At 42.7% G+C, this 23,968-nt stretch overlaps 1 protein-coding gene across 1 annotated transcript in view; it reads left to right on the top strand.

The window, feature by feature from the left end:
- Positions 1-827: 827 nt before the first annotated feature.
- The window catches only part of BARX2 (BARX homeobox 2), a gene marked incomplete at its 5' end in the record, with an annotated part of 34,833 nt that continues 11,692 nt past the window's right edge, over positions 828-23,968 (top strand). The window contains one exon of the mRNA XM_082009857.1: positions 828-1,014. Coding sequence (XP_081865983.1) covers positions 828-1,014 — 187 coding nt within the window. The remainder of the gene's footprint in view (positions 1,015-23,968) is intronic.

Genomic DNA, 23,968 nt, shown 5'->3' with positions numbered 1-23,968 from the left:
CACACATCAGGGGAACTGCTCCAGGGAGGCCACCGAGCAGAGACACAGAACTGGGGGCTCAGCCTGCGAGGAAAACTAGCTGCGGGGGAGTGGGAAAACCTCGGCATCCCGAGTCCTCAGCAGAAGGGGCTCAAAGCCCATTTCGCAAAAATCCAGCTGAGATAAGCAGCGATCTGCCAGTGAATCATCTCGGGCTGCGAGAGCAGCCCGGGGACGGAGGAACGCGGCTGCGGAGAAGGCAGCGTTTGCTTCAGCAAGACACCTATAAATAGGAAATTTTTTTTTTTATTCCCCCTCCGCCGCTCTCCAGCACTTCGCGGCGGGGAAATAGGTTTGATGCCGCTCGGCGAAAGCTTCGGGGCGTCGGGAAAAGCCGCTCTCCCGCATTTGCGGGATGAGCACTTTCAATTTTTTTAAACTAATTACAGGCTAGAGGGGGGCGGGAGGCAGCCAGCCCCAATCTGGAGCCCTTCCAGGTTTTGCACACACAAAAAAAAAGGCAAGAAAGCAACACAGGCAGGCCAGTATCTTAAAATAGAGAGCAGGGAGGGGAGAGGCTCGGCGGGATCCTCCCAGCCCGGCGCAGGGTAACAATGGTGCTCGCCGGGGAGCAGCGGGCGCCCTGATTGACAGCCGGAGCGTCCTAAAAAGGCCGCGGAGAGATGCTTATCGGAAGGTTTATATAGCGGGGGAGCCGAGCGGAGCAGCAGCAGAAGCGGCGGCAGCAGCGGCAGCGCTCGCAGGCGCCGGGCGCCCATGCGCGGCCGGCCGCGGCTCTCGCAGCGCCGCGCAGCCCCGCAGCCCCGGGGCCGGCGGGCGGCCCCGCCATGCACTGCCAGCCCCAGCCGCGGCTCGCCGCGCCCGGCCGCCCCAAGGCAGGCAGGCGGCGCTACAAGACCTTCATGATCGACGAGATCCTCTCCAAGGAGACCTGCGATTACTTCGAGAAACTTTCCCTCTACTCCGTCTGCCCGTCCCTGCTGGTCCGGCCCAAGCCGCTGCACTCCTGCGCCGGTAAGCCCGCTCCCCGCGCCCGCCCCGGCGCCCCCGAGGGGAAGGGAGCGAAGCAGCCCCCCGGCAGGGGCTCTGCCCTTGGGCGGGGCGAGCAGCCCCCTCCGAAGCGAAGGAGACTCCCCCGAACCCGGTCCCGGCCGTGAACCCGAGTTTTCAGGCCCCGGCTTGGAGGGTTTGCGTCTGCTCCCGCTCCCCGGTCCCTGCGGAGATGTGGTCTGATAAATCCTCAGGCGCGACCCAGAGGGTTTGCGTCTGCTCCCGCTCCCCGGGGCTTCCAGGGAAGGGGGGGAGATGCCTGGTACATCTTCAGGGCCACATCGCTCACCTCGGCGTGCAGTGGCGGGATTCAGCCTTAATCTTCCTCGAGGTGTTCACAAATAAATCGCCGATGCCAACGATGATCGGTTAACGGGAGCACATCTCCTTTAGAAAGCGGCCTTGATCTTGTGCGCGTCGAAACCGTCGGTGGTTTTGTCATTGCTGTCGGTGGAAGTACAAAGAAATTGATAGAAAATTTGAAAAAGGAGAAGAGCTTCTATTGAGACAGAATATTTTCTACCCTAAATCCTCTCTTCCTTTGAAACAGGTTAGGCTATTTCTAACAGAGAAGATGGGAAAATATTTGTGTTGGTTTGGTGGACGTAGGCACCACAAATAACTACGTACAAATGGATCTGTGTCCTGGACAGATACCGCTGATTTTAACGCAACAAAATGAGCGATTGGGGCTTGACCATGGGCGTTATTAAATCTCACCGACAGAGTAGTCTAATGTGAGCTTTTAAAACCTCGTGTTAAAAGCAAAAATATCTTTCTTATAATGCATTCCAGATTTAAAAAAAGGGGGAAAAAACTACTTTTTTTTCCTAGTGAAGTAGGCAGTTTTCCAGATTTATATTGTTCCCATAATGCCACACTTCCAATGGTGACACCTAATGTCTTAAGAGAATCAGATGATGAAACTGAAACTTAAAAATACATTTTTTAAAAAATCTTAACTATTGAAACTTATTTGCAAAGGACTAATTCCCGGTAAAATAATAAATATTTCGAGGTCATAACATTCTGTTTTTTCTTTCTCTTTCCTGGGAATGTTCACTTTGCATTTGTGTGAAGCTGTGTTTAAAAATTCAGGGCAATTCAGGGCCTGCACTTTGGCTTAGGTTTTTGTTTTGGTTTTAATGCTCAGCTGAATATAAATAAGAAGGACCTTTTCCTTATTCCTTCCAGTCTTAGTGGAACTGTGCTAATATAAAACTTGCTGTTAGTGTATACTAAGAGCTTGATGAGTGGAGTAAACCCATGGTCCAAGCATAAGTCTTCCTCCAACCTCAATATTTATTTTGTAAATATTAACTCTGATCCGGCCTCCTAATCGCTTCTGGATCTTTAATTATTAAGACCCATGATGACCAACTTTTGGGAAGAAGTTACATGACTAGTATGATCCTCATTCGACATTTATTTCTTCCGATCGATTTGTGTGTGATGATCCTTGCTTTCTCTAACGAGTATTTTTATACAAGATGATCTGGTTGTTAATCAAGATACTGGTGACAAGGGAGATTTTCAGGGCTGATGCTTCACTGCTGCGTAGACAGTGAAATTCTGTGCTTGGCCAAAATAGACCCGAGAGTCCCAAGTGGGTTCAGTGTGTGGCGGCTTGCAGTTATTCGTAGAGGGCCCGATTCTGCGCACACCAGAGGTAATGGCGTCTTCCACAGACCTCAGTCTGCCACGAAGGGGAAAAATATTTCTATGTCCTTCTGTACAGAAAGAGGAAGCGTTAGGAAAGAAAGCTCCTTTTAGTGCCCAAAAGGAATATTAACCTGAATATTTGCCAACATCCAGAAGCATGTGCGACTAACTCGGCATCAAAAAGCATGATTTGAATGTCATGTTTAGGCAAAGGGATCCTTAGCATTTTTGGTGGGTGGGTGTTTCCAGCAGCTGTTTGGAGTCTCAAAATCCTCATGGAGGAAGAAAAAAAAGTTTTTTTAAAAGACATGGTTCTGTGTCAAGTATAGCAAACATAGTCTTTGCAAGACTAATATATATTCATTAAATAATCATTAATAATCCTCAGATGCTTCAGCAGAGGATTCTGAGTGATGCTAGCATGACTTTTGTGGTTACTGTTCAATTAAAGCCTTATTTCTCTTTGTGCCTGGGATCTTTAATGAATTTACCCTCAAGATTGTGTTTCTAGCCCAAGCTCTGGCCTGTCCCTGTGTCAGGGTGGATTGTGAATATCTGCTTCTAGTGGAATAAGCTTTATGGAGTTGCAGTGCTTGAGACGTGAAGTACGGAGAGAGATTTGCTTGCAGGATTAAAACCATAAAAGAAACTGCTACGAAAGTCCATACTTCCAAACTGTAAGCCTTCTGAGCTTTATAGGTACAATTAAAGTCCTATATGTACTAGGTAATGGAAACTTTTTTTATTATAAAAGAGAGGAAATTCTGTCTTTCTCTAAGAAATGGACAATACCACAAAAGATAACTAAATGTGAAAGAATTTGAAAAATACTCAACACAAACCTGTTTTAAAAAATTTAAAAAAAAAAATTAAAACGCTTAAAAAAAACACTTGGGGACTAAAGACTGCAGAAATACAGCACTATGGCATTGAACTTACTGCCTGCGTTTCCTTTGTCTCTTGAGTTAATCGGGAAGAGAGTGAGCACTTGGTCTCTTTGCGGTCTAAAAAAATGAGCCTTAATCTAAATCACAGAAATTTATCTCGCCAAGGTTGTCGTAGTTGGGACTTGGGAGTGTTTGAAACGGTAATGAGTAATTAATTACTTCAGCTGAACTTCTCTTCAGCAGCATGGCTTTTTCTCAAGTCAGGAGTCAAATTTTGTAGGCGTTTTCATGCGCTAAAGAGTTAATAGTTCTTTCATCTTGGGTGAAGCCAGAGAAGTCTGATATGCGTTTATAATTTATTTGGAGTTGAAAGACAGAAGATGTTTTAGTTGTGCAGCATGTGTGTTTAACAACATCCTTTGTTAAGGGAAGAGATCTGAAAAACATTGGTAACCAAATGGAAAATATTTTTTTTCTTTTGGCTATGATCAAACACTAAATATTTAAGCATGTGCAGCTGAATTGGGAAAAACCAAGATTCTTAAGTAGAGAGGAATGGGGGGTGGGTGGAAGGAGCGTTCGGGACTTCTCCTGCGCATCGTGAAGGTGAAGACTGGCGTTTTGGTTGTGAGGAGCATTCGGGAGCTGTAATGCGAAGCTCGCCGGTCTCACTGGGGAGGTTTGCATTGCAAAGAGCTTGGAACGAGCTCCAACCAAAGTTTTTCTTTGGAAAGAAGTATGCAAATCCCTGGAAAAGGGATCCATCATTAGCTGAAAATTTGGTGCATGAACGTGTATTGTGGCATTACTGAGACAAATAAACAAGGCTGTATTCATACTGAATCCATAACAAACTGCTAGCCCAGGTTCAGAGCCATTATGATTAAAAAAAAAAACCCACCATATTTAAACAGAAATATTTTCAGATGGTGGTTAATACCTCTTTGATTTATGACTTTTTGGATTGTGAGGACTTAGTGAAATAATTATTTATTTTGTTTCACAATATTTATATTTTTATTGGCTTTTTCCATAATGTCACTCATATCTAATTAATTTGTGTAAGTAGTGATTACAGCACTAATGTATGCTGTGCTTGGTTTCTTACAGTGATTTCTGAAGGTTGCTTTTCAACTGAACAGAGTCCTACAGGAATCACTTTTCAAATTGTCTTTATGGTTTTTTACATTTAAAAATACTAAAATACTTGTAGGTGAGTCTATACCAATTCCAGGTTTTGTGCTGGATTTTTTTTTTTTTTAAATGTTGGTTCAGCGATACATTCAAAATCCAATTGCCGTCTTTGTAGTTCTGGGCATGATAAAGAATCAAAGGACATTGCCAGTGTCTGATGTTATGAGGTCAAACTGGAGACGTTTCATATTTATCAAAGTAACTAAAATTGCTTCACAAATAAATGCCAGGTTGGTTGTGGCCAGGGGTTGGGGGGGAAGCTGTGTGCTACGCGTGGTGATAGTGGAATTTGTGACACTGTGTATTGATAATGGACAATATTGGTCTTACATCTCCTTTCTAGACTATCCCAATTAAATGAAGATGGCTGAATTACAAAGAATCGCATTGCCTCTTTGAAAAGAGCTCTTTATGAGTTTTCAGTTTATTTTAGCAAGGTTGTAGTGCCAATTATTTGTTGTCTATGCCATGTATTTGTTCCTACCCGGACCTGTTCTGGAGCTCATTAAGATACCTCAAATTTGAAATTATCTGAGTGATTTCTAACATAAATTCCAATGAGCATCAGTGTAACTTATTTCCATTCTACACCAAGGTTTTTTACTGGTCTGTATCTCAGGTAGGGCTGTGCGGCTTTCTTCTTTCAGCTGCTGCAGAAGCTATACTAGAACAACGCCTTGCCAGACTTAGTTTTACGGGCACAAAGATGCCTTATATCGGTGTGATTTTACCTTTCGTCTGAGAGAATTAGCTACTTTGATATCAAATATTTACACTCGTTTAAGGGGAGTTGTGTTAAAGGGGATTGTATTGCTCTGTATTTTTTAAAGTGCCATGGCTTCTGGAAGTGGACGTAACCTTAATGTTCTCTGCTTGTTTACATCTTTTTTGCAAGTTTACTATTCTGCTGCTAGTCTGTGGAACAAGTTGCCTTTAAAGAACACTAATAATTATGAGTTGCTTCCTTGAGTTATTATTTTGGATTTTTTTTAATGGGGTTGAGACCTTGTTCAGTATTTGCGCAATCTGGGCTTTAGTGTAGGCAGGTATCTAGTATAGAATTGTTCAAAACTTGAATTCTTCTTTTCCAGTTCTGTCTGTCTTCTGTTGTTTTATCTTAGGATGAAATTGGGAACTTCTTATCCCAAAGGTCTTTTTGAGGTGTAATTTTCCTGGTATATTTGATATTTTCTGGATTAAACTAAGCGATACCTGCAACCACTGGGCCCTGCGGGAATCGTTTGCTTCTGTGATAACGTGTGAGCTTTGATACTCCTGGTCCTCAGTCAGTCTTGTCAGCCTTTTTAGGAAACCACAGTGAGAAAGTAGATTTATTGCCTCTTAAAACAGCTCAGTTTTTATGTGTGACCTCGCAACAAGATTCCTTCTGATTCTCTTCAAAAAGGCCTTGATATGGGCAAGGTTTGAATTTGCTCTGGGGCATTATTTCAAATAGGGGTAGAAGCCGTTTCGTTTGCTCAAATACTTGGTAAACCTTTTTCTTTTAAATCGAGTGGATACCGTTCTGGAGTTCCTGGGGGAAAGGAAAAGGGCATCCGTGGAGTGTATGTCCCAGCGCGGGGAAAAATGAGCTGCCGTTCCGTTCAAAGCGCGTTATCTGAAACATAACAGCTGGATTCACGCCGTTAAATAAAGCTAAGCCGAAGTCGTGAGTATTCCTTCTCCCAGGCTAACGTGAACCTGCATGTGCCCAGCCTCCTGTCAGCCCTGCATCGTCAGCGGCAGTTTGAATTGCCATCGCCCAGTACACCCCAGGTGTGGGGCTTTGCTGAGGCGTCCCAGTACCAGGTATTGGAAAGAGATTTGGTCTTGTGGTGTGTCAAGTGCGTGCTCAGGAGACCTAGGTGTCTTAAATGTGTGCCGGCAATGGCAGGAGCTGGGACTCTGTGATTCATGAGGTCCACGAAGGACCTGTGTCCCAAAATGTATTTGTTGAGGGAAACAGGCCAAAAGGAATATGCTTGTTTATATGGCAGCAGATAGTGATAGGTGCCAACTTAAATTGCAAAGCTCTAAGTGTCTCTGTGGAAATCTATGTTGCTGCAATACTGTTTGGGATTTTTTCTGATTATTTGTGCAAACATATGAAAAAAAAATCTTTTATAAACCCCTAATGTGTATTTGTTTTAGCTTACAACAATAAGACTAATTCTACAGTTTAATAGCAAAAAGTAAAGGCAAAATGACAAAGGAAATCTATTAAGTGTGGCTTCTGTAGGTGTCTCTGATCCAGTATTAGGGAATCTGTTGAGTATTCTTAGTAAATGCAAGATAATTGTGAGATGACGTTACTGCATACAGATCCCAGAAGATGCAGTCACGTTTGCGCTGACATCTCGGAGCGCTCCTCTGAAAGTCTAGAAAAGTCAGAATTTGCTGTTGGGACTGTCTCCCCACTCCTGTAGCATGATTTATTCATCTGAGACCTCAGGAAAGTCTGTGTTTTCTCAAAACTCTCAGCCAAATAACTCTCCATCCATTTTAGCCTAGCAAGAACAAGTCTTTCCTGTAGCAATCGCGCTGAAGACCAGTTTATCAGCTGAAGTAAACTGAACAATTTTGTCAGCCGAAGTAAACTGAACAAATGCTATAGACTTTGAAGGTGGCTTCATCTATAAGTGCTGAAGATTGGGCACAAAATTTAAAAAGCTTGGCATTTGTCAGGATGTTTGCCTTGGTTTTTACGTGTTTTGATGTCTATAGCAGAAAACATAGTTCAGAAACGCGAAAAAGCGGCACATAAGGCATAATAATAGGCTGGGTAATGATAACTCTATACTCGGAGAAGTGTCTGTCAATTTTCTCCATCACATTATATCCAATATTAGAAGTGGTGTTTCAGAAGCAAAGCCAGATCAGAATCTGGATTTGAAAACAGGTCCCACTTAGCCTGAAATCTGGCTTTAAAGACATTTCAATGCTAGATATTAAAATAAAAAAATTGGAATCCAGATTGAATTTTGCTGTCTGTATCGCAGAACAGTTAATAGTGAGTAAAAGAGATCAATGAAAGGCAAAACTACATGGAACAAAACAGAAAATCACACTGCAGTGATTGCAATAAAACCTACTGTGGGAAGTAATCAGTGTTGTGGTTGTGGTTGAGCATGAATAAGCGTTGCGGGGGAATGCTATAATAGGAGGTATTAATGAATGTGGGATTCCACTGGGAAAATTGACACCTACACCTTATTTTCTAAACCCTCGTGGCTCGCACTGAAGTGCAGTTTAAATCCGTCTACGTGCTGTTTTGGGCTTAAGTGCTGTGGATTTGTAAAGACCCTGCCGACCTTCATTTGGACGCTGCTCACAGAGACTTGACTGCGCAATGCAGACCTAGTGCCACAGCTCTCAAGCTGTTGCGATGACTATTTTTGACTTTTATTCAACTTGCTGCTGTAAAATGCAGGAAAAGACAGACGCGTCTGGTAGAATAAATGTCCCCCAGCATTGCTGCCTTCAGTACCAGCTGGATAGGAGCAAGGGCAAGAATCTTCACGGGGGAAGTTGGGGAAAAAGAAGTGAGACACTTTTGAGCCAACGAGTTGTGTGAAGCTCCTAGTCAAATCACCAGGCTACAGGGGAACAGAGCAGAGCAGTAGCTAAGGAGACTTTTTGTTTTTTCTTCTGTTTACTTGTGTTGAGCATGACATTTATTTTCCAGTGTAAGAGTATGGTGAAGGACAGCTCACAGTATCATAATCTTGGCGTTGTGTTGACCAGAGTGTTGATACACCTTCAGAAAGGATTTAATGCCAATAGGAGTGTTGCTAGCAGGTTTGGGTGATGGAAAGAAATCTCTGCCTTTCTGACTTCAACTGGCTTCTGTGCCCTCAGTGCAAGCCTGTGAGGAAGGAAGGTTTGCACGCAACTGCACACGGGAGATGACAGAGCCGATCATCTGGAATTGATCTTTCCATCGGGAACTGATCTCTGTAGATGACTTGCTCGATACGCTCGGTAGAGTTGTTTCTTAATCCACTGCTGGCATTTACTAGGTTAAAGAGAGAGGTTCTGCTGTTGCTCACTGTTGCTCAGATGTTCTTGATTTCTTGATTCTGATGATCTATTTCTTATGCTCATTCCCTTGATAACTTGTCCAGCTAGAGGTGACTGTGCAGCCTTGCTTGAAGGAAGTGGTAACTTGGGCTTTGTATTTGCAGACCATGTACAAAATTTCATCACATCAAAGCAGAAATACCAGTAGTCAGAAAAATGGATGTTTGGGGGTTTTGGTAGATAAAAGAAATAATAATCACCTGTCCTTTTCAGTTCAGGGTGAAGCAAAATGTTTTAGATTTATTTTGGCAAGTTGAAAGTTTAAAAAGTGTGCGTGTAGGAGACCAGATCAAAGAAAATACTTGATCTGAATAAAACATTGAAAACATATCTTCTAAAGGCTGAAGCGAAACTTTCTAATACTTTGCTTTTTTTATAAGACGTTTGGCAAATCAATACTTTCTGTATTGCAAAATTCTTTCTTTTTTTTTTTTTTTCTTTTTTGATGAGAGGAAGTTAAAACCGAACATTTTCAGTCGGTTCTATTTAAGAATTGCTCCATCTGGACTGCAGGAGCCAGAAGACGTTAGCACGAGCTTCATTTGCTAGGAAATAATAGTTCCTTGGAAAGTTTAGGACTTGGTTTGTGATCTCAGCTTGTGTAAGTGAAGACAAAGTCTGCAACAGAACAGGATCACAAGAACACGCTAACGGGAGCTGAGCAGTAGACGTCCTACGTACACTTTTACTCGGCGGTGAATGGAACGCAGCGTTGCATCGCTCAGGTGAGACACACCAAGTTATGCCTCCTGGTGATGGGCGCGACAGTGCCTGCCGACACTGACGTACACAGCAAAGCCTCCCCTCTTTGCACTGCTCACATTTCTCGCTCTGCTAGGAAGAGTTTCCATGCCGTGGTGTGTCAGATCGCTCTCACCATGGATTGGACGGGTGAGATGAATGCGAGAGTTTCGGAGTAGCTTAACGACAATAAATCGTGAGGTCATAGTAATGTTACCGTCTAGTGAAATATTTCTCTTCCCGCCCCCCCCCAGGTTATCTATTATTTCTTGTGTTCCTAGCACTCCTGGAGAATCTAGCTGAGAGGCTTCTAGCCCTTATTGAGTGATGTGACATTCCCAAAGCTACATTTTAATGACATCTTGAAAAATATATAGATATTTGGTGTTAGGACCTGGCTAACACAGTAAATACTTAATATTTTCCATTTTCCTCTCATGCAACTTTGTTTTGACTGATTCTTGGCATCTTCTCCCCCATTTCTCTTGGCCAGAACACAGCGCAGAAGAACACCAAGTTACCAGGTGCTGATATTTCGGACAAGTATTCGGGTACTTGGCACTGAGACCTAACTAGCAACTAAAGGGAAGGGTGAAGAAGAGCCTTTCCCCAAAAAATTCTCCATCTCCCCAAATGTGGTAATCAAATCTCTCCTGACTGCAGTTAGCACATCCTGGTGTTGCAAATGAAGTTACATATTTGCTGCTTCTCACATGTCCTCTGAACATATCCTGGCCCTCAGAGAGGACAAGTCCAGCAGGGTCTGGGTGATGCTGGTAGAACATGTGCCATGAGGGTGTGAAAGGTTTGACTCTGCTCTTAGCTACCCGATGAGAATTTGTGAGGCTGTTAGCGTTCTTGGGGTCAACATCAGTTAGTTGTCTGTGTAAATCTCTCTCTCTGAAGTGTGCCACATGGACAGGCAGTCCAGCATCTCTCTCTTATTGAAAGAAAAACAAACAAACAAACAAAAAAAACCCCAAAGAAAAAACCAAGACAAAACTACTTAATTTCCTTTTACTACTCGTTTTGTAGATTTTCTTCAAAACAAGAGAGTTTTCAATGTACCCATCAAGTCCTCTTCAAACATTTGGCTCACCATTTGGCTTTGGATATTTCTACTAGTGATTATCTTGCGAGTTACAGGATAGTTAATGGCTAAGTGTTCCTGATGATGCAAAGTCTTTTTTTTTTTTTTTCTTTAACTGGGATTTCACCTTACAGAAGTTGCATTTCATCTGAATTAAATTTTAATAGCCATCTTCAGAACTAATGTTGAAGCAAGAACAGATCCCTGTAGCTTCGAGTGTACAGGTGCCTATTGCCGCATCTAGTGTACAGCTGCCTACGTTTATACGTTAAAAACCAAAACACTGTTGTGTAAGCACACAGGGTTGAAGCCTTAATAAAAGCATCTCCTTTTCTTTTACAAGACAGAGAAATGTGTGTGATATGTTTGTGGTTACTTAAATAGGGTATTCTATGACAGATTAACCTGTCATCTTTGAAGCAAAATTAGCCGTGGTGGTACGTACTTATGGGAAGTATCTACTTGCATGCGGTATGTATCACGTACGTGTAATTGCAAAACATTAGACGTCTTTAGGAAAGCCTGTTGCTCTGGCTTGCATTTATTCATGTAGCTCAAAGAGGAAAAAGATGAAACCCCCCCCTGAAATAGAAAGTGAGTAATGTACTAATTGATACAATATAATGGTGAAAAGTCTGAAGCAAATGGGGATTTTTTTGGCCAGAAAACATTTGCGTGAGTTTGCGAATACATTTTGCTTCACCCTTCTGTCTGATGTATTCAAAACCTCCTCTTGACAGCTTTGCTAACAGTTCATTTTGTTCCTGCAGTGACTAAATAGTGGAGGAGCTGATATTTGAAGTTTTCTGTAACAGCAGAGGACAGTACGAGGCAGTTTGGATCTCTGCCGTCTGCTCTTCGTTGTGCTCTTTTGCTTTCCTTAAGCAGATTTATTTTAGGTTGCCTGATAGTAGTGAAAATTTCCACTGAGGGACAGGAAGCCGTGCCAGAAGTTAGAAGGCTTAGTTTCACCTTGGTGCAATAAATTGCAGAGCAATCATAAATGATGGGAAGGAGTTTGATGAAGTGGGTGAGGAACAATTGATGGATTATTTTAGTTAAAATTACTTGGAGCCCAATCCAACTCCCACTGAAGTCAATTAAATCGTAGTTGGATCAGGGCCAAAATGAGTCAAATTCAATTATGCCTTAACTGTAAACATTTAAAAGCATATTATTATAAGGCACTTTAGCACTTAAATTACATTAAAACAAAAGCATTTACAAAATCCCAGACTGATAGTATTTTATTTGTACAACTCTAATGAAACCCTCTTTCTTGTGGCTGAGGGACAGAGACCTCTTAGGCTGGTGCCTAACCCCTATAGCACCCATCTGTTGTGAAGAGGTGTCACAGCGATTGATACTGCAGACGTATTTCTGTCCATCAGAGACTAGCTGCCTAGCGACTCTGTGAGAAGAGGCAGCAAAAATGACTGAAAAGAGATTGTAGAAATCCCGGTGGTGTTTGATCTAATTGTCAGGATTTAGAGAGCTTACTTGTGTAAGGATCAGTTCACAAATTACTGAAACTTTTGTGTGAGCTAATCTCAAAATTGTAATGGTTATGGATATTCATCTTTGTCTCGGCTGAACAAAGTTCAGCATCCAAAATATTATTTCAAAAGAGAAATTGCATACATGATAAAAAGATGGATTTATAAATACGTTCAAGTTTAACAACATATGGTGGTGTTTTCAGAAGATTGGGAGATTATCTTTTAAATTGTGATTCGCAAGCTTGCTTTAAGACAACTTATGTATTCTTTTGCTAAATTCAGGATGGATCCTTCTCGTTCTGTCATCAGAATTTCTCCTCGCTGTCCCTATTCCAGCAGGGCGAAGGCATCTCCTGCTCTTTGGAGCAGCTCAAAGTTGGCGGGTGTTGGGTTTCCTGGCTTGCATTTGTCTGACGGGGTAGGCTGTCTCAGGAGGTTTTAGCACCGCATCCTAAGTGCCGTCCCTAAAGATCCGTCAAAAGCTCGAGGCATGGCGAGCTGTGTATACAACAGGGAATAGCTGTTAACTGGGGTCATTCCTGTCTCTCCAAGTGAACTAAATTCGTCCCTGCAGATAGACGATCTCCCAGTCAATGCCAGGCGCTGAAAGGGCTTCTGCAGGCTTTAGAGTTGGTCTGGTTTGTTTTCCGTAAGCAGCTGTGTTTAAAATGAAAGATGGGGTCTGATCCTTGTTCTAACTAAGGACGCGACAACGCTCAGGCTCTGTGAGACGTCTTGGTGGTGGATGGAGATGCTGGATGTTTGCAGAGCAGTGGAATGACAGAAAATGGGACATGGGTGGAAATGAAAAAGATCGATTTGACTGCATGCCCCGCTAGCACAGGAGTGTCGGAATCTCTTCAGAGCTGTTTAGCTGGCTAAACGGACTTGGTTTTTAGTCTGGCAAACTCAGTTCGGCAAATTATTTCCTTTTCTTTTGTGCTGTCACAGTTTTAATGGTTGTTTTGCCTTTTTTATATCCTTTCCTGTTTTCCTTGCGTTCCTATTAATAGTAGGATCAATGAATAGCTTCCACTAGTGCTTTCTGAAGAGCTTGCGACTGTGAAATAGAAATTTCTGATCTTCAGAGAAGAGTAAAAGTGATACCCATCCAGCAGTGTTCATCAGGAAAAAGGGATAAAACCATGATAAACATTGATATAGGACTTCTGTGGCACAGACTCAACTTGGGAAAAAATACTGCCTGTTTTCTTCCCCACCGGTGAACAAAGGTGCTGCCAGCAAAGCAATGCAGACAACTTGATAGTTCTAGTTGACTATCTGTGGCTTTAACATGTTTGAAAAAACTGATTTCTGTGATCCATGCCTTATTCCTCCTTTCTTAATATTAGTATGATTAGTCATGTTAAGACTTGTAAAAATGCATTGAAATCAGTTGACAGCTATTTAAAAACTGAGCATTGCTATTACCTATTCACAGATATTGACTGCTTAGTACAGCCTAGGCGTGCTTGGTTTGACTCACATTAACTCACCAGTGATCCTAATTTTGATACCACCTCTTGAAAAACAAAACCAGCAATAATGTTTTTACCTGCTGACTGTATTTCCCTCTCTCTCTGAGTATATGCCTGCAAAATAAAAATGGTATTTTCCTGTTGTAAATTATGGGATAGAAAATCCTTTTGGACAGTGAAGGATACTAAAAACGCTTTCATTCATCACGGTGCCTTGACGGCAACTTCAGTTGAAGAAAAACATTTCCTTTAGGGGAAATACCCTGGGAGAGCTCCCGATATTTCTTAGGAAACAGAGCTGGTTATGAATTTCTGAGTATCTCTGTGATGATTTGAACGTCTCGCTGACGATTTACCAGGACATAGCCCACCATAGTTTACCCTGAAACCAGTCATGCCTACAAGGTATTCACTGAGTGTTTCTTACCTATGAAGAAAGTTATAATGGAATAGCTGCTGCCGCCTATTGCTGCTTTGTTGATTAACTGAAAAAAACATCCAGAAGAAACATAAGTGTTCGTTTCCAGTACCTGGCACGTAGCTTTAGTGTGGCTTAAAATGTGGTGGACTCTTAATTTGTCTTCTCAAAATGTTTGTTTTCTCCAAAGCCAGTCATGGGTCGTTTGCCTCCAGTAATTGATACCAACATTGGAAATGTTTGTCTAGTTGATGACAAAGTTAATTTAAGTGTTTGAAAACTTAGAGCCTCTGGTTAAACTGGGGCCAGTTTGCACATTGTGAGAAAATTCAAATACGTACCTCACCTAATTTCTCTCCACAAGAATTTTCTTCATTCAGATGTCTCACTTTTTACAACAGTCAGTAAATAGCGAGGCTTATGTATTTTAAACTCTTAATTTAACCTTTCACATGCTGCAGATTATGCCCAAGCATTGCTTTTCTCAGTACCTCTTGATTTTTTCCCCCTATCCCCACTTCTTATTTACTCCTTGAAGTCAATAGAAGTTTTGGGTGTGTAGAAAAAGAAAAGGAATTGCATCAGACCGCAAATAAATGAACATTTTCTGCTGAGCATTCATTTAGCTGGCAGCTTGGGACATGCCGCTGCTGGGAGCAGGGATAACTGAACGGAGTTTGTGATTTTGCAGAGCCCATGGACAAAGCGAACTTTGCAGTGGACGCTCGGTGGTTTGGCCACCTCTACTTGGCTTTGTCCTTGACTCGCTATACTATGTGGAGCCAGTTACGTGCCCGCTGCTTGCCTCGCCTTTCCCATTAGTTAAAGGAAAACAGCGGTTCATTACACAGTTGTGCAAAGTATTGTAAAATCCTTTGCTAAGAAATGCAGTAGAAGTCCAAAGTGATATGGTCAGTGGGGACTGCATATGTTTACCTGTGCTCTTCATGAGGTTTAATGAAGTACAAAAAAAATCTGTGGTTTTTTCCCCACCAGAGAGAAGTCTGCAGTAAGGAAGAGACTTCTCCACAAATCACGTTAAGATTGGTGTTAAGGCAAAGCTGTGTTTAGTACTTTGTAGGGGCTTCAACTCATTCGTTAGCAATTTTTATCCATCCTTTGACCCTTTACTGGACTTTTTCCATTCTGTCCATGTCCTGCTGGGTTTTTCAGTTTGCTCTTTTGCTGTCTTCCTTCCTTTTTCTCTCCTCTTTCTTGCTGTCTCCCCTCAGCACAAACTGCATCTGATAATGTTTGAGTTCCAGTCGAACTTTCGAACCCATGACGTCAAGTTGGTTTGGAATTAGGCAAAACCAGTTTGCCCATCCCTTGTTGTAAAAGGGTTAATCCTCTAAACTATTGAGAGACAAGGGCAGGGAATTATGAAAGGAGCTCCTGTTTTATAAGCATTTGTATTGCAAGTGCTTGAATACCCATAATAAGTAGGTTGCTTCTGTGATTAATGACCGCGTTTTGCATGCTGATGACGGATGATGTGTCTTATTGTAGAAGCCATTTATTTTTATTTGGTCTCCTCACCCAAGCAGTACTGGAAATGAGATGTTAACATCTTGGTGGGAGTATGTTTTATTCCCAACGGTTTAATGGAAGGTGACCCACAGAGATGAGAAAATAATTGAAATGATGCCTTTTTAAATTTTTGCTTCTTTGTAATGTGTGCAAAGACAATTCATACGGGTTTTTGTTTTAATACCGATCTTTTCTTTCTCTGTAGAGATTCTTATTTTGTTTCCTCCAAGTTGGAAAGGAGAAGGGGTGTGTTGCCAGTCTGAAACTTTTTGTAGAATTGGAAGGGGCAAGCTATTCAAATGCCTTAAACTCAGTCTGTCTTTGTTTTATTAATTTATTTTTAATAAAGGACTAACTTTGAAATCTTTAGTTATTTTGAGCCAATTCTTGTATCAGATTATAAGTTTTTGATTTTGCTTTAGTTTCAGTTGCACTTTTTCCCCCCACTACATCATTTTGTATGCATAAAGGAGGAGGCAACGGAGCGTTTCTGGTGGTCTGAATACACAGGCTGGACACAGAAGAGAAGTCACCTTTTTATTAAACCAACTATATATCTATATCTATATGCATTCACCATTGCATCCATATAGCTTCACGATTTTCATTTCTATAGAATGATTCAATAAAGAATGGAGGAAAAAGACTTAAAAAAAGCACTCTTGAATTAATTGGAGAGAATCTATTTCAAGACAGTGAAATTGGTTGCAGTGTCCAAGCAAGTCTTTCTAAAGCTCTGCGTAAACTGAAAGACCTTGGATCTGGCTTCCCAGCAGATCCTCTGGGATAGAAACAGACACAGCTGTAGGCATGGCATCGATACTTCAAGAAAGAGAAGAAGATGAGTGGGATTTTTTTTTTGAATGTTAGCATTTAAGCATTTTTTCATATGTGGTTCACCAAACATAAATTAAAGGCTTATTTAGCGCTCAGAATTTAAAAGATCCCTTGAAACTATTATGCCATAGCTGAGCAAAGCAAACCAGTTCAGCTTGATGGATCGATAGTGTTGGTTGCTTTTCATCATATAGCAATAAACACCAATAATTGCCAAAGTTCTCTGGGCAGATTATCTAATTATCTAATAACATTCCAGGTGGGATATGGCCCCCATTTCAAAGCTTAATGAAAACACTGGCAATGTCAAGAGCCTGTCATGCTGTTTGCAGGGAGAGCATGGAAATGCCAAATGTAAGATGAGTTTCATCCCTGCAGTGGCACATAAAGGAGTCTGGTAATGATGGTATTTGAGAAATATAAAAAAATATTCCCTGCCGATTTATTTCTTTAGATCACTGTCATGTGATCAGCCATGGCTGATCTTTTGGCAGAATATCTTTGTTGGTTCAGAAGAACTTCAAAAAAAGAAGCTGAAAAGAGTTATTTTAGTTTGAAAAATCATGTGCTGCATATGTGCCTGTTATTGGAGGAGTTCCCGTGGAAACATTGCCAGTTGCACAACCACAGGATGCATGCATTGCTTCAATATTAACATATATATTAATGGCACATTAAGGAATTTTGTAATCCTATGACACAAAAGAGAGTTCTCAGTGCAGTGTTCATGCAATCTATTAATGTGGAATGTCTTCAGCAAGCTGTGAGATAATAACACCTCTGCCTCCCCTTGTGGCTTCTGTTTGAGTACTTTCCAGACCATACAACAACCTTGTGTGGTAGGCATTGTCGTCCTCGCTTCACCTGTGGGGAAAACAGAAGTCCAGTGAGACCCAGCGACTTGGCTGAGGTCATACATTGAGGCAGTGGCAGGGTTGGAAACGCTATGCCTAATGTCCTCTTTCCCCAAAATCCACATGTAGGTGAACAAAATTCTGTTCTTTGGGCCTTTATGGGGCAGGTGAGAGTAGAAAAAGTCGGTAGGAATGAGACAATATTCCCATCAGCCCAGAGTCGTTTCTGATGCTAGCGGGAGCTGTACACCCACACGCGTGTGGAGAGAAGAAAGGGCTTTATTGTTTTGTATGTTACTGGCTTTTATGGTTGGTATTTAAATAAGATTATCGAGTCACAGATGTACCTGTGGAACACGGCGATGCTGCATTCCTCAGTGACAGGTGCTGTAGGAGAATTGGAGGGAAATGGATGTGCTGATGAAAACCAGAGATGGGCGATAACCAAAGCTTTGACTCAAAGCCCTCCAGACTTAAGGGTGAGGGAGGGTTTCCCATCTGGATCCTTAAATCAGAGCGTTTCTAGGGGCATGTTTGTGGTTCTAGACTGGAGTTGTCAGAAACAGGTGCCCTTCTAACATTTCTGTCCACAATGTCATCAATTCACAATTAAAGCTAGCAGAATTTGAGCACTGTAGAAACCTAATTCAAACCCTTATGATTAATTGGGTACTATCTCCACCCTAAGCTAATCTGTATTTTGTCTGGAGATGTGAAAACAGTGTCTGCTTGGCTGACTTCCTATCAGAACAGAAAAACACCCAGCACACTGATGTCTGGCATGAGTGAGGGCTCATATTCTTTGGAGACTGGGACAGCTAGAGCTCACCAACTGGAATTTCTGGCTTATCCTTCTACCAGTGCGCTTGTATAGGCAGCCTGGTAGCTGAGAAAACCTTGTCATCGCTTTTCTGGCACAGAAGTGGTTTTATGCCTCCAAAGTGCTTTGCAACTCTAAGGTTGGCATTTTTCTCATGGAGCTATTTATTCTGGGTGCGTCCATTTTGAGACTGCCCGTCCTTGAGACATTTTTCAGCTTACTTTTTGAGGTTAGGTGAATTTCAATAAGAGTGAAACTTGGTTTGTGCTTCAGCTGAAAAAACCAAACCACCACCCACACTGAAATGAATAGGCTGGTCTCAGCTGCTATAAATCAGACTGGTTTTGGTGTTGGGGGCTATGCAAGTTTGTACAGGCTGAAGATCTGGTGCAGACAGTACACCTTGGTGTAGGGTGGACTCAGGTGGTGTTTGGAGTCCTCTAGGTCATTCTCCACCAAACAATTGGCGATTCTGCCTGTTGCTTATCTCCATTTCCCTGCTACAGACCAACCCCGTAGCTTCCTTGTCTGCTCTGCTTGTGTTTTCATCCACTGGCTCTACTCTGCAGTGAAAATAGATGTGCAATGCTGCAGTCTGACATGCTCTTTCCATGATGTCTGTAGTACTGAATGCAGCCTTCCTCGTCCTCACTCCGGAGCCACAGGGCAGGCTAATTAAGTACAGATGTTGAAGTGAGTGGAATATCGTTTTTTTCCGGAGACTGGGGTGTAACTGATAGGAGCATCCCGCCTCCCCGTGTCCGTATTGGACAGTCCTGGCTGCAGGTAGAGGCCGTGATGAACTCTGAGAGTTCTTGCAACATCTTCTCTCGTGACTGACTTTATATAGGACGTAGACAGTCCTGCTGTCCAGGGAGCTGCTTTGGGAATGAAGTTGCCGGCACTGATTTTTAGCAAAGTTGCAGAATGGTTTGAAATGAAATGTTTCTATAAACTGGGAATTCAGCTGTATGGGGTTTTTTCCCCCCCCATCCAAAAAGTGAAAGCTTAGCTGTCCTTGATTCATTCTGTTTGGGTTAAGATTCAATCCATGGGGTGACATGGGCGTGCTATTATCTGATGTGAAGGGAATAAAAATAGTCATGCCCTGTGCTGGTGGAAGCTCTGACATGGTCTTTGTCAGCTTATTCAACCAAAAAAATCAGGTTTGGAGGAAATCCTTATTCCAAGGTGCTCTAGATTCTGATAATAAGGTTTCAGCTTCCTGGAACAGTACTGCGACGTGCATTATGCCTAGCTTTATTCCCTGGATACGTCTCTCCTCCTTAGCCCAACCGCAAGAGCTGGGTTAAGATCACTGATCTAATTGGCAAACACAAAGGGTAGACAGGCTGTGAACAAAACCTGCTCGTGTATCGTTTGCATCCTTCTAAATGGCATTGTTTGTGCAGCTGTTCAGCCAAATCGTCCACACAGTTTATTTTTGTCCATAGAGGAAACAGAGATGAGTTTTCTCTCTGCTGGGGCAGATGCAAGATCAAAGAATCATATATGCGGCTCAGAGAGACCAACCTCTCCGTTAAACGAGTCCTGATGGGGGCAAGATTATTAATAAAGCAACCCTTGAGATGATAAGGCACAATTATAAGAGCCGAAGGCTTTGCCAAGATGTGACAGGTCTCTTTCAGGTTAACACTGGTACTTGGTGAAGTCCCCCTTTCATTTCAGTGGGGAGGAAAAGGGGAGTGTCTGTGTATTTTAAACACTGACCTACTATGCTCCCGAGAAGAAAAACGCGTTTTCTAGAAGATCCATCAGGCAAAATTTACACAGTCTGGTGTTTAGAAACAATTGAACTCTCTTTCTTCCCACGTGTCACTCACCAGAGTGTTTTAGAGGCTCGAAGCAGGAAGAGGTAGTGATATTTATGGCAAGCTTTTTGCTGGAGCTCACACAAGGGTGGGCTTGAGAAACCTGAAGAGTGCTTTTGTGTGCACAGCTCGTCAGCTGTCCAAGGCTAGTGTTTGCTTATGGATGTTGTGATAATAATTAACAGAGCAGGAAGTGAAGGACTGATTGATTTATGCATGCATGGCATTATGCGTTTGAACTTGGACAGAAACCGTGAAATCCTGAGAGAAGGCAGATTTATTTATCAAACGTGTAAGGATAGAAGAATGGTCATAATGTGTCAGTCCAAAGTCCATATAAACCCATATCTTGGACGGTGGCCAGTAAGAGATACTTAGGGAGCAGTATAAAGAACAGAACGTGACTTATCCTTTGATTAACCTGTACCCTGTCAGCTCTGATGATCTGTTTCTCGATCTAAGTCCAAATCTTACTCCTTGACCAGTGACACCATCTGGACAGAGGATTGGATTTGGCCTCCTAAGTTTCTCCCTAGTGTCCCAAGATGTCTGGTCATCTGGCTGTCATCAGTAAAGACAGAAACTTGTTGCAACTTAAGCTTAGACACCCTGAGAGCTGTGTCATCTTGGTGCAGCGTTTCTTCTCCACCCCCAATAGACCAGACCGGAGACTGCCTGTAAATCCATTCCTTCTAGCTATTTGATTCTGTAATCTTTTGGCTACTTTGCTTGTTAAATCTGGGTCCAACGGGTGATGAGCTCTAGAGTTGAGTCTTATCCTCGGTAATGGAGGAAACACTTGGCTGAAGTATTTACCATGACTTAGTTCAAAGGAAAGAGCTTCAAATTGAAGTTGGCTTAATGGAGCCAGTGTCCCTCGATACAGATCTGGTAAATGAGCTGGTGGCTTGTATCCCAGTAACTTTCCTGCACCATCTGAGCGCTGTCGCTTATGGAGACGTGCTTATGTTTACTTCTCTGGGACTAATGTGGCCTGGTTTTAAAACTCCCTCGGAGTCCAAACAGTAAGGGCCTGGAATGGACGTTCATTTCCAAACCCACCCTCCATTTGGAGCTGTTTCCAGTCATGATGGCCTTGGGCCCATATATCCTAATAGGAGCTATTAGGACTGCTTGGGTTCAGAGCACCTCCTTTCCCACTGAGTAGGATTTAAAGAGATCGTCTGCTAAAGATGAGGAATCCCGGACAGAATCACTTTTCTGTAGCCCCAGACAGAGAGCAGGACCTTTGCCTGAAGAGTATGGATTTGAGTCAGGGGGGGCTCCCTTCCAAAAGGCAGGTTGCCGTCTGAGTACGTGAAGCAGAATAATTCAAAAGAGAAGAGAGACGCATGCTCTTCTGATTCATTTTCCAGTTAAGCCACGGTGCTATTACATTTGCTACAAAGGATTTCTTGAGCGCTGGCCAAATAGATTCTTTAAATGCTTCCTTAATAAAAAGAATAATCTTCTTTATATATAAATTTTCTTCTTCACTGAGGATCTGACAAGGTCCTGGCACACACCCCTGTTTGACAGACAGCCGGGAAGAAAGGCTGCTGTGTGCAAGGAGAACAATCTATAGCACCCAGGTGGTGCTTGCTTATATCTTTCCGGCAATGGAGAAGAAACTCAGCAGCCAAGCATCGCTATCCTCTGATAACCGGCAACCACGGCGGAGCGACTAGCCCCAGGACAGCAGCACAACCAAGTCTTTTGACTCCAGGTTCAACATGCATTCCTACCTCCTCCCCCACCAGCGTGGCCCTTGAACAAAGCCATCTTGTTATGATGGTTATCACCAACCCTGCCAGAAGAACCCTGGTGCCATCCTACAGGGATCTGGCATCCCCGGAGACATTGATGCTGTAAGTGAATTTCTGGATTGTGTTTATAAGATAGATCATCGCCCCACATCCAGCCCTGTCTAAGGCAGGGTGTTATACATCTGCCTGTGGCAGCAGGGAGTGAGAGAAATTCTCCTTCGGGGAGGCTCGCGGGCTCATCATTTGTTCGAGGCCAATTACTTACTGTGTGTATGGTGCCTTAAACATGCGAAAAAAGCACAATGTAAATATCAAATGTCATTATTAAGTAAGGATTAATTATCTTTCTGGTTAGTTTTTGTGAAGGCCTCCGGCATGCATGCCTCAGATGCATCAAACTTATTAATTGCTGTTATTATGTAAAAGTTATACCGAAACATTATGTTCGTACATTGCTAATGGGGACAGGCTTGAAACAGAAAACCTGGATCTCACAGCTCCAAGCGCTGAGGAAATTTCACTTGTGGCTTTGAAATTGGGCTAAATTTAACCACAGCTCTAAGTGCCCCACAGCTGCGGCTTGTGTCCAGCTCCTCTCACCCCTGGGTAGCACGATGAGAGATGCTTTGAGGAGGAGCACCTTTCAGCTGCAGGGTGTCGTATCCAGTGTTACGAAAGTTAACATTTACAGCCATCAGGGTTTTTGTTTGCAACTGACTTAGCTGAAAACCTACCCCCTCAAAAAAAAAAGTGAACATAAAAATGACTGTTCTCTAATGTGCCTAGGGAAGGTCAAATAGGACTCCTGGATGAGCCCTGATTCTCCCCGCCTGAGAAGCTGAGGTAAAAAATTACTATTTGGTAAGGTGCCACTTTTTTTCCCCCAACTTACACTTGGCTCATCACAGAAGGTATAGGCTCCTGAAGAACTGGCCTTCAATCAGAATGCCTTAAAAAGGATAATTTTAGATGCACTAAGGTTACCTGCAGTAATTTTAATTTCCTTCTTGTTTTCCTCCTGTGGACACATGCAGGTGAAATCCTGGCTCCACTGAAGCCGATGGGCATTTTGCCATGGACGTCAGTTGGGTCCGGATTCTTCCGCAAAGGAGAGAAGCCATTTGCTACCAAGCAGACTTTTTGCTGTGTAGCTGAGTGACGTTTCATTTTTGCAAGACTTGCAAGTCCTTGTCAGACTAATAGGGTTCATTGAATTGAAGTGGAAATAGAATATGGTGTGAACTGTACCTGCAGCCTTTGACTGAGGAGCAGTTAGACTTCACTCTGAGGAACCTTGCCGAATGCTATTTTGGAGTACCACCAGTGTCTTTTCATGTTCCAGCTCTGCACTTAGATTTCAGGGTTGACGGTTCTGCTTTCCTGTAGCATCTGTGACACTCATGATTCCCCTGGAAATTTTGGCTCTGCATTTGAGCTGAGTCTTGGGACTATTTTTGTAAGCTTTCAAAATGTCCCAGAAGTGCCCTTCACCTCTGCTCATGGCTCTTGCTTAGCTACAACTGGCTTCCACATGTAACCAAAGAAAAAGAGAGCTAGTAGAAAAAGAAACAACAAAAATGAATAAAGAAAATTCTCCCCTCCCAAAACAACACTAACTCTCAGTTGAGTGACTGAGCTCTTGGGTGCTGGGATGATGGAGAAGAGGAATGGCAATAAGGAGCATTATCAAGTGTCCCCAGTTCCAGAATTCCTGTTTAATATATAATAGCCACAGAAAGATCTGATGATGGAGTTGAGATATGGCACTTTTAAAGGTCTGAGGATTGCATCTAGGTTTTCCAACTATTTCATATTCAAAGAGGGGTAGGCTCTGTAGGGGTGTCTTCCAGTAAGACTGGAAGGAATGAGAACAGAATCAATGTCTGAACTGGTTGATACAAAGGATTCCTGACAAATTATCTGTCACCACCTCTCTGGCCAAGCTTTGTTTCACAGGGATATTAAACTTTTAAGTCTGTACTTAGATACCATCTCTGGGCTTAAGGCTCGGTTAACTTGTGCAGGGGGCAGCTTCAGGAAGACTTTGTGGCTCTGCCTGGACTTGCAGCCCATGATGAGAGGACACGAGAGGGGTAGCTAGCTCTGAAAGACCATTTGTGTCAACGTGTTGCAAGGGCCACACCGTGCAAATACACCGACTCATGTCTTGGAAACTGTCAAGCTGTCAACACAGTGTTCACAACCTAATTAGCCCACCTCTCTTCAAACC

The sequence above is a fragment of the Phaethon aethereus genome (assembly GCF_964289735.1).
Source record: "Phaethon aethereus genome assembly, chromosome: 23".
Taxonomy (NCBI): domain Eukaryota; kingdom Metazoa; phylum Chordata; class Aves; order Phaethontiformes; family Phaethontidae; genus Phaethon; species Phaethon aethereus.
The sequence above is the reverse complement of the archived record's forward strand: the minus strand, read 5'-3'. Positions and strand labels throughout refer to the sequence as shown.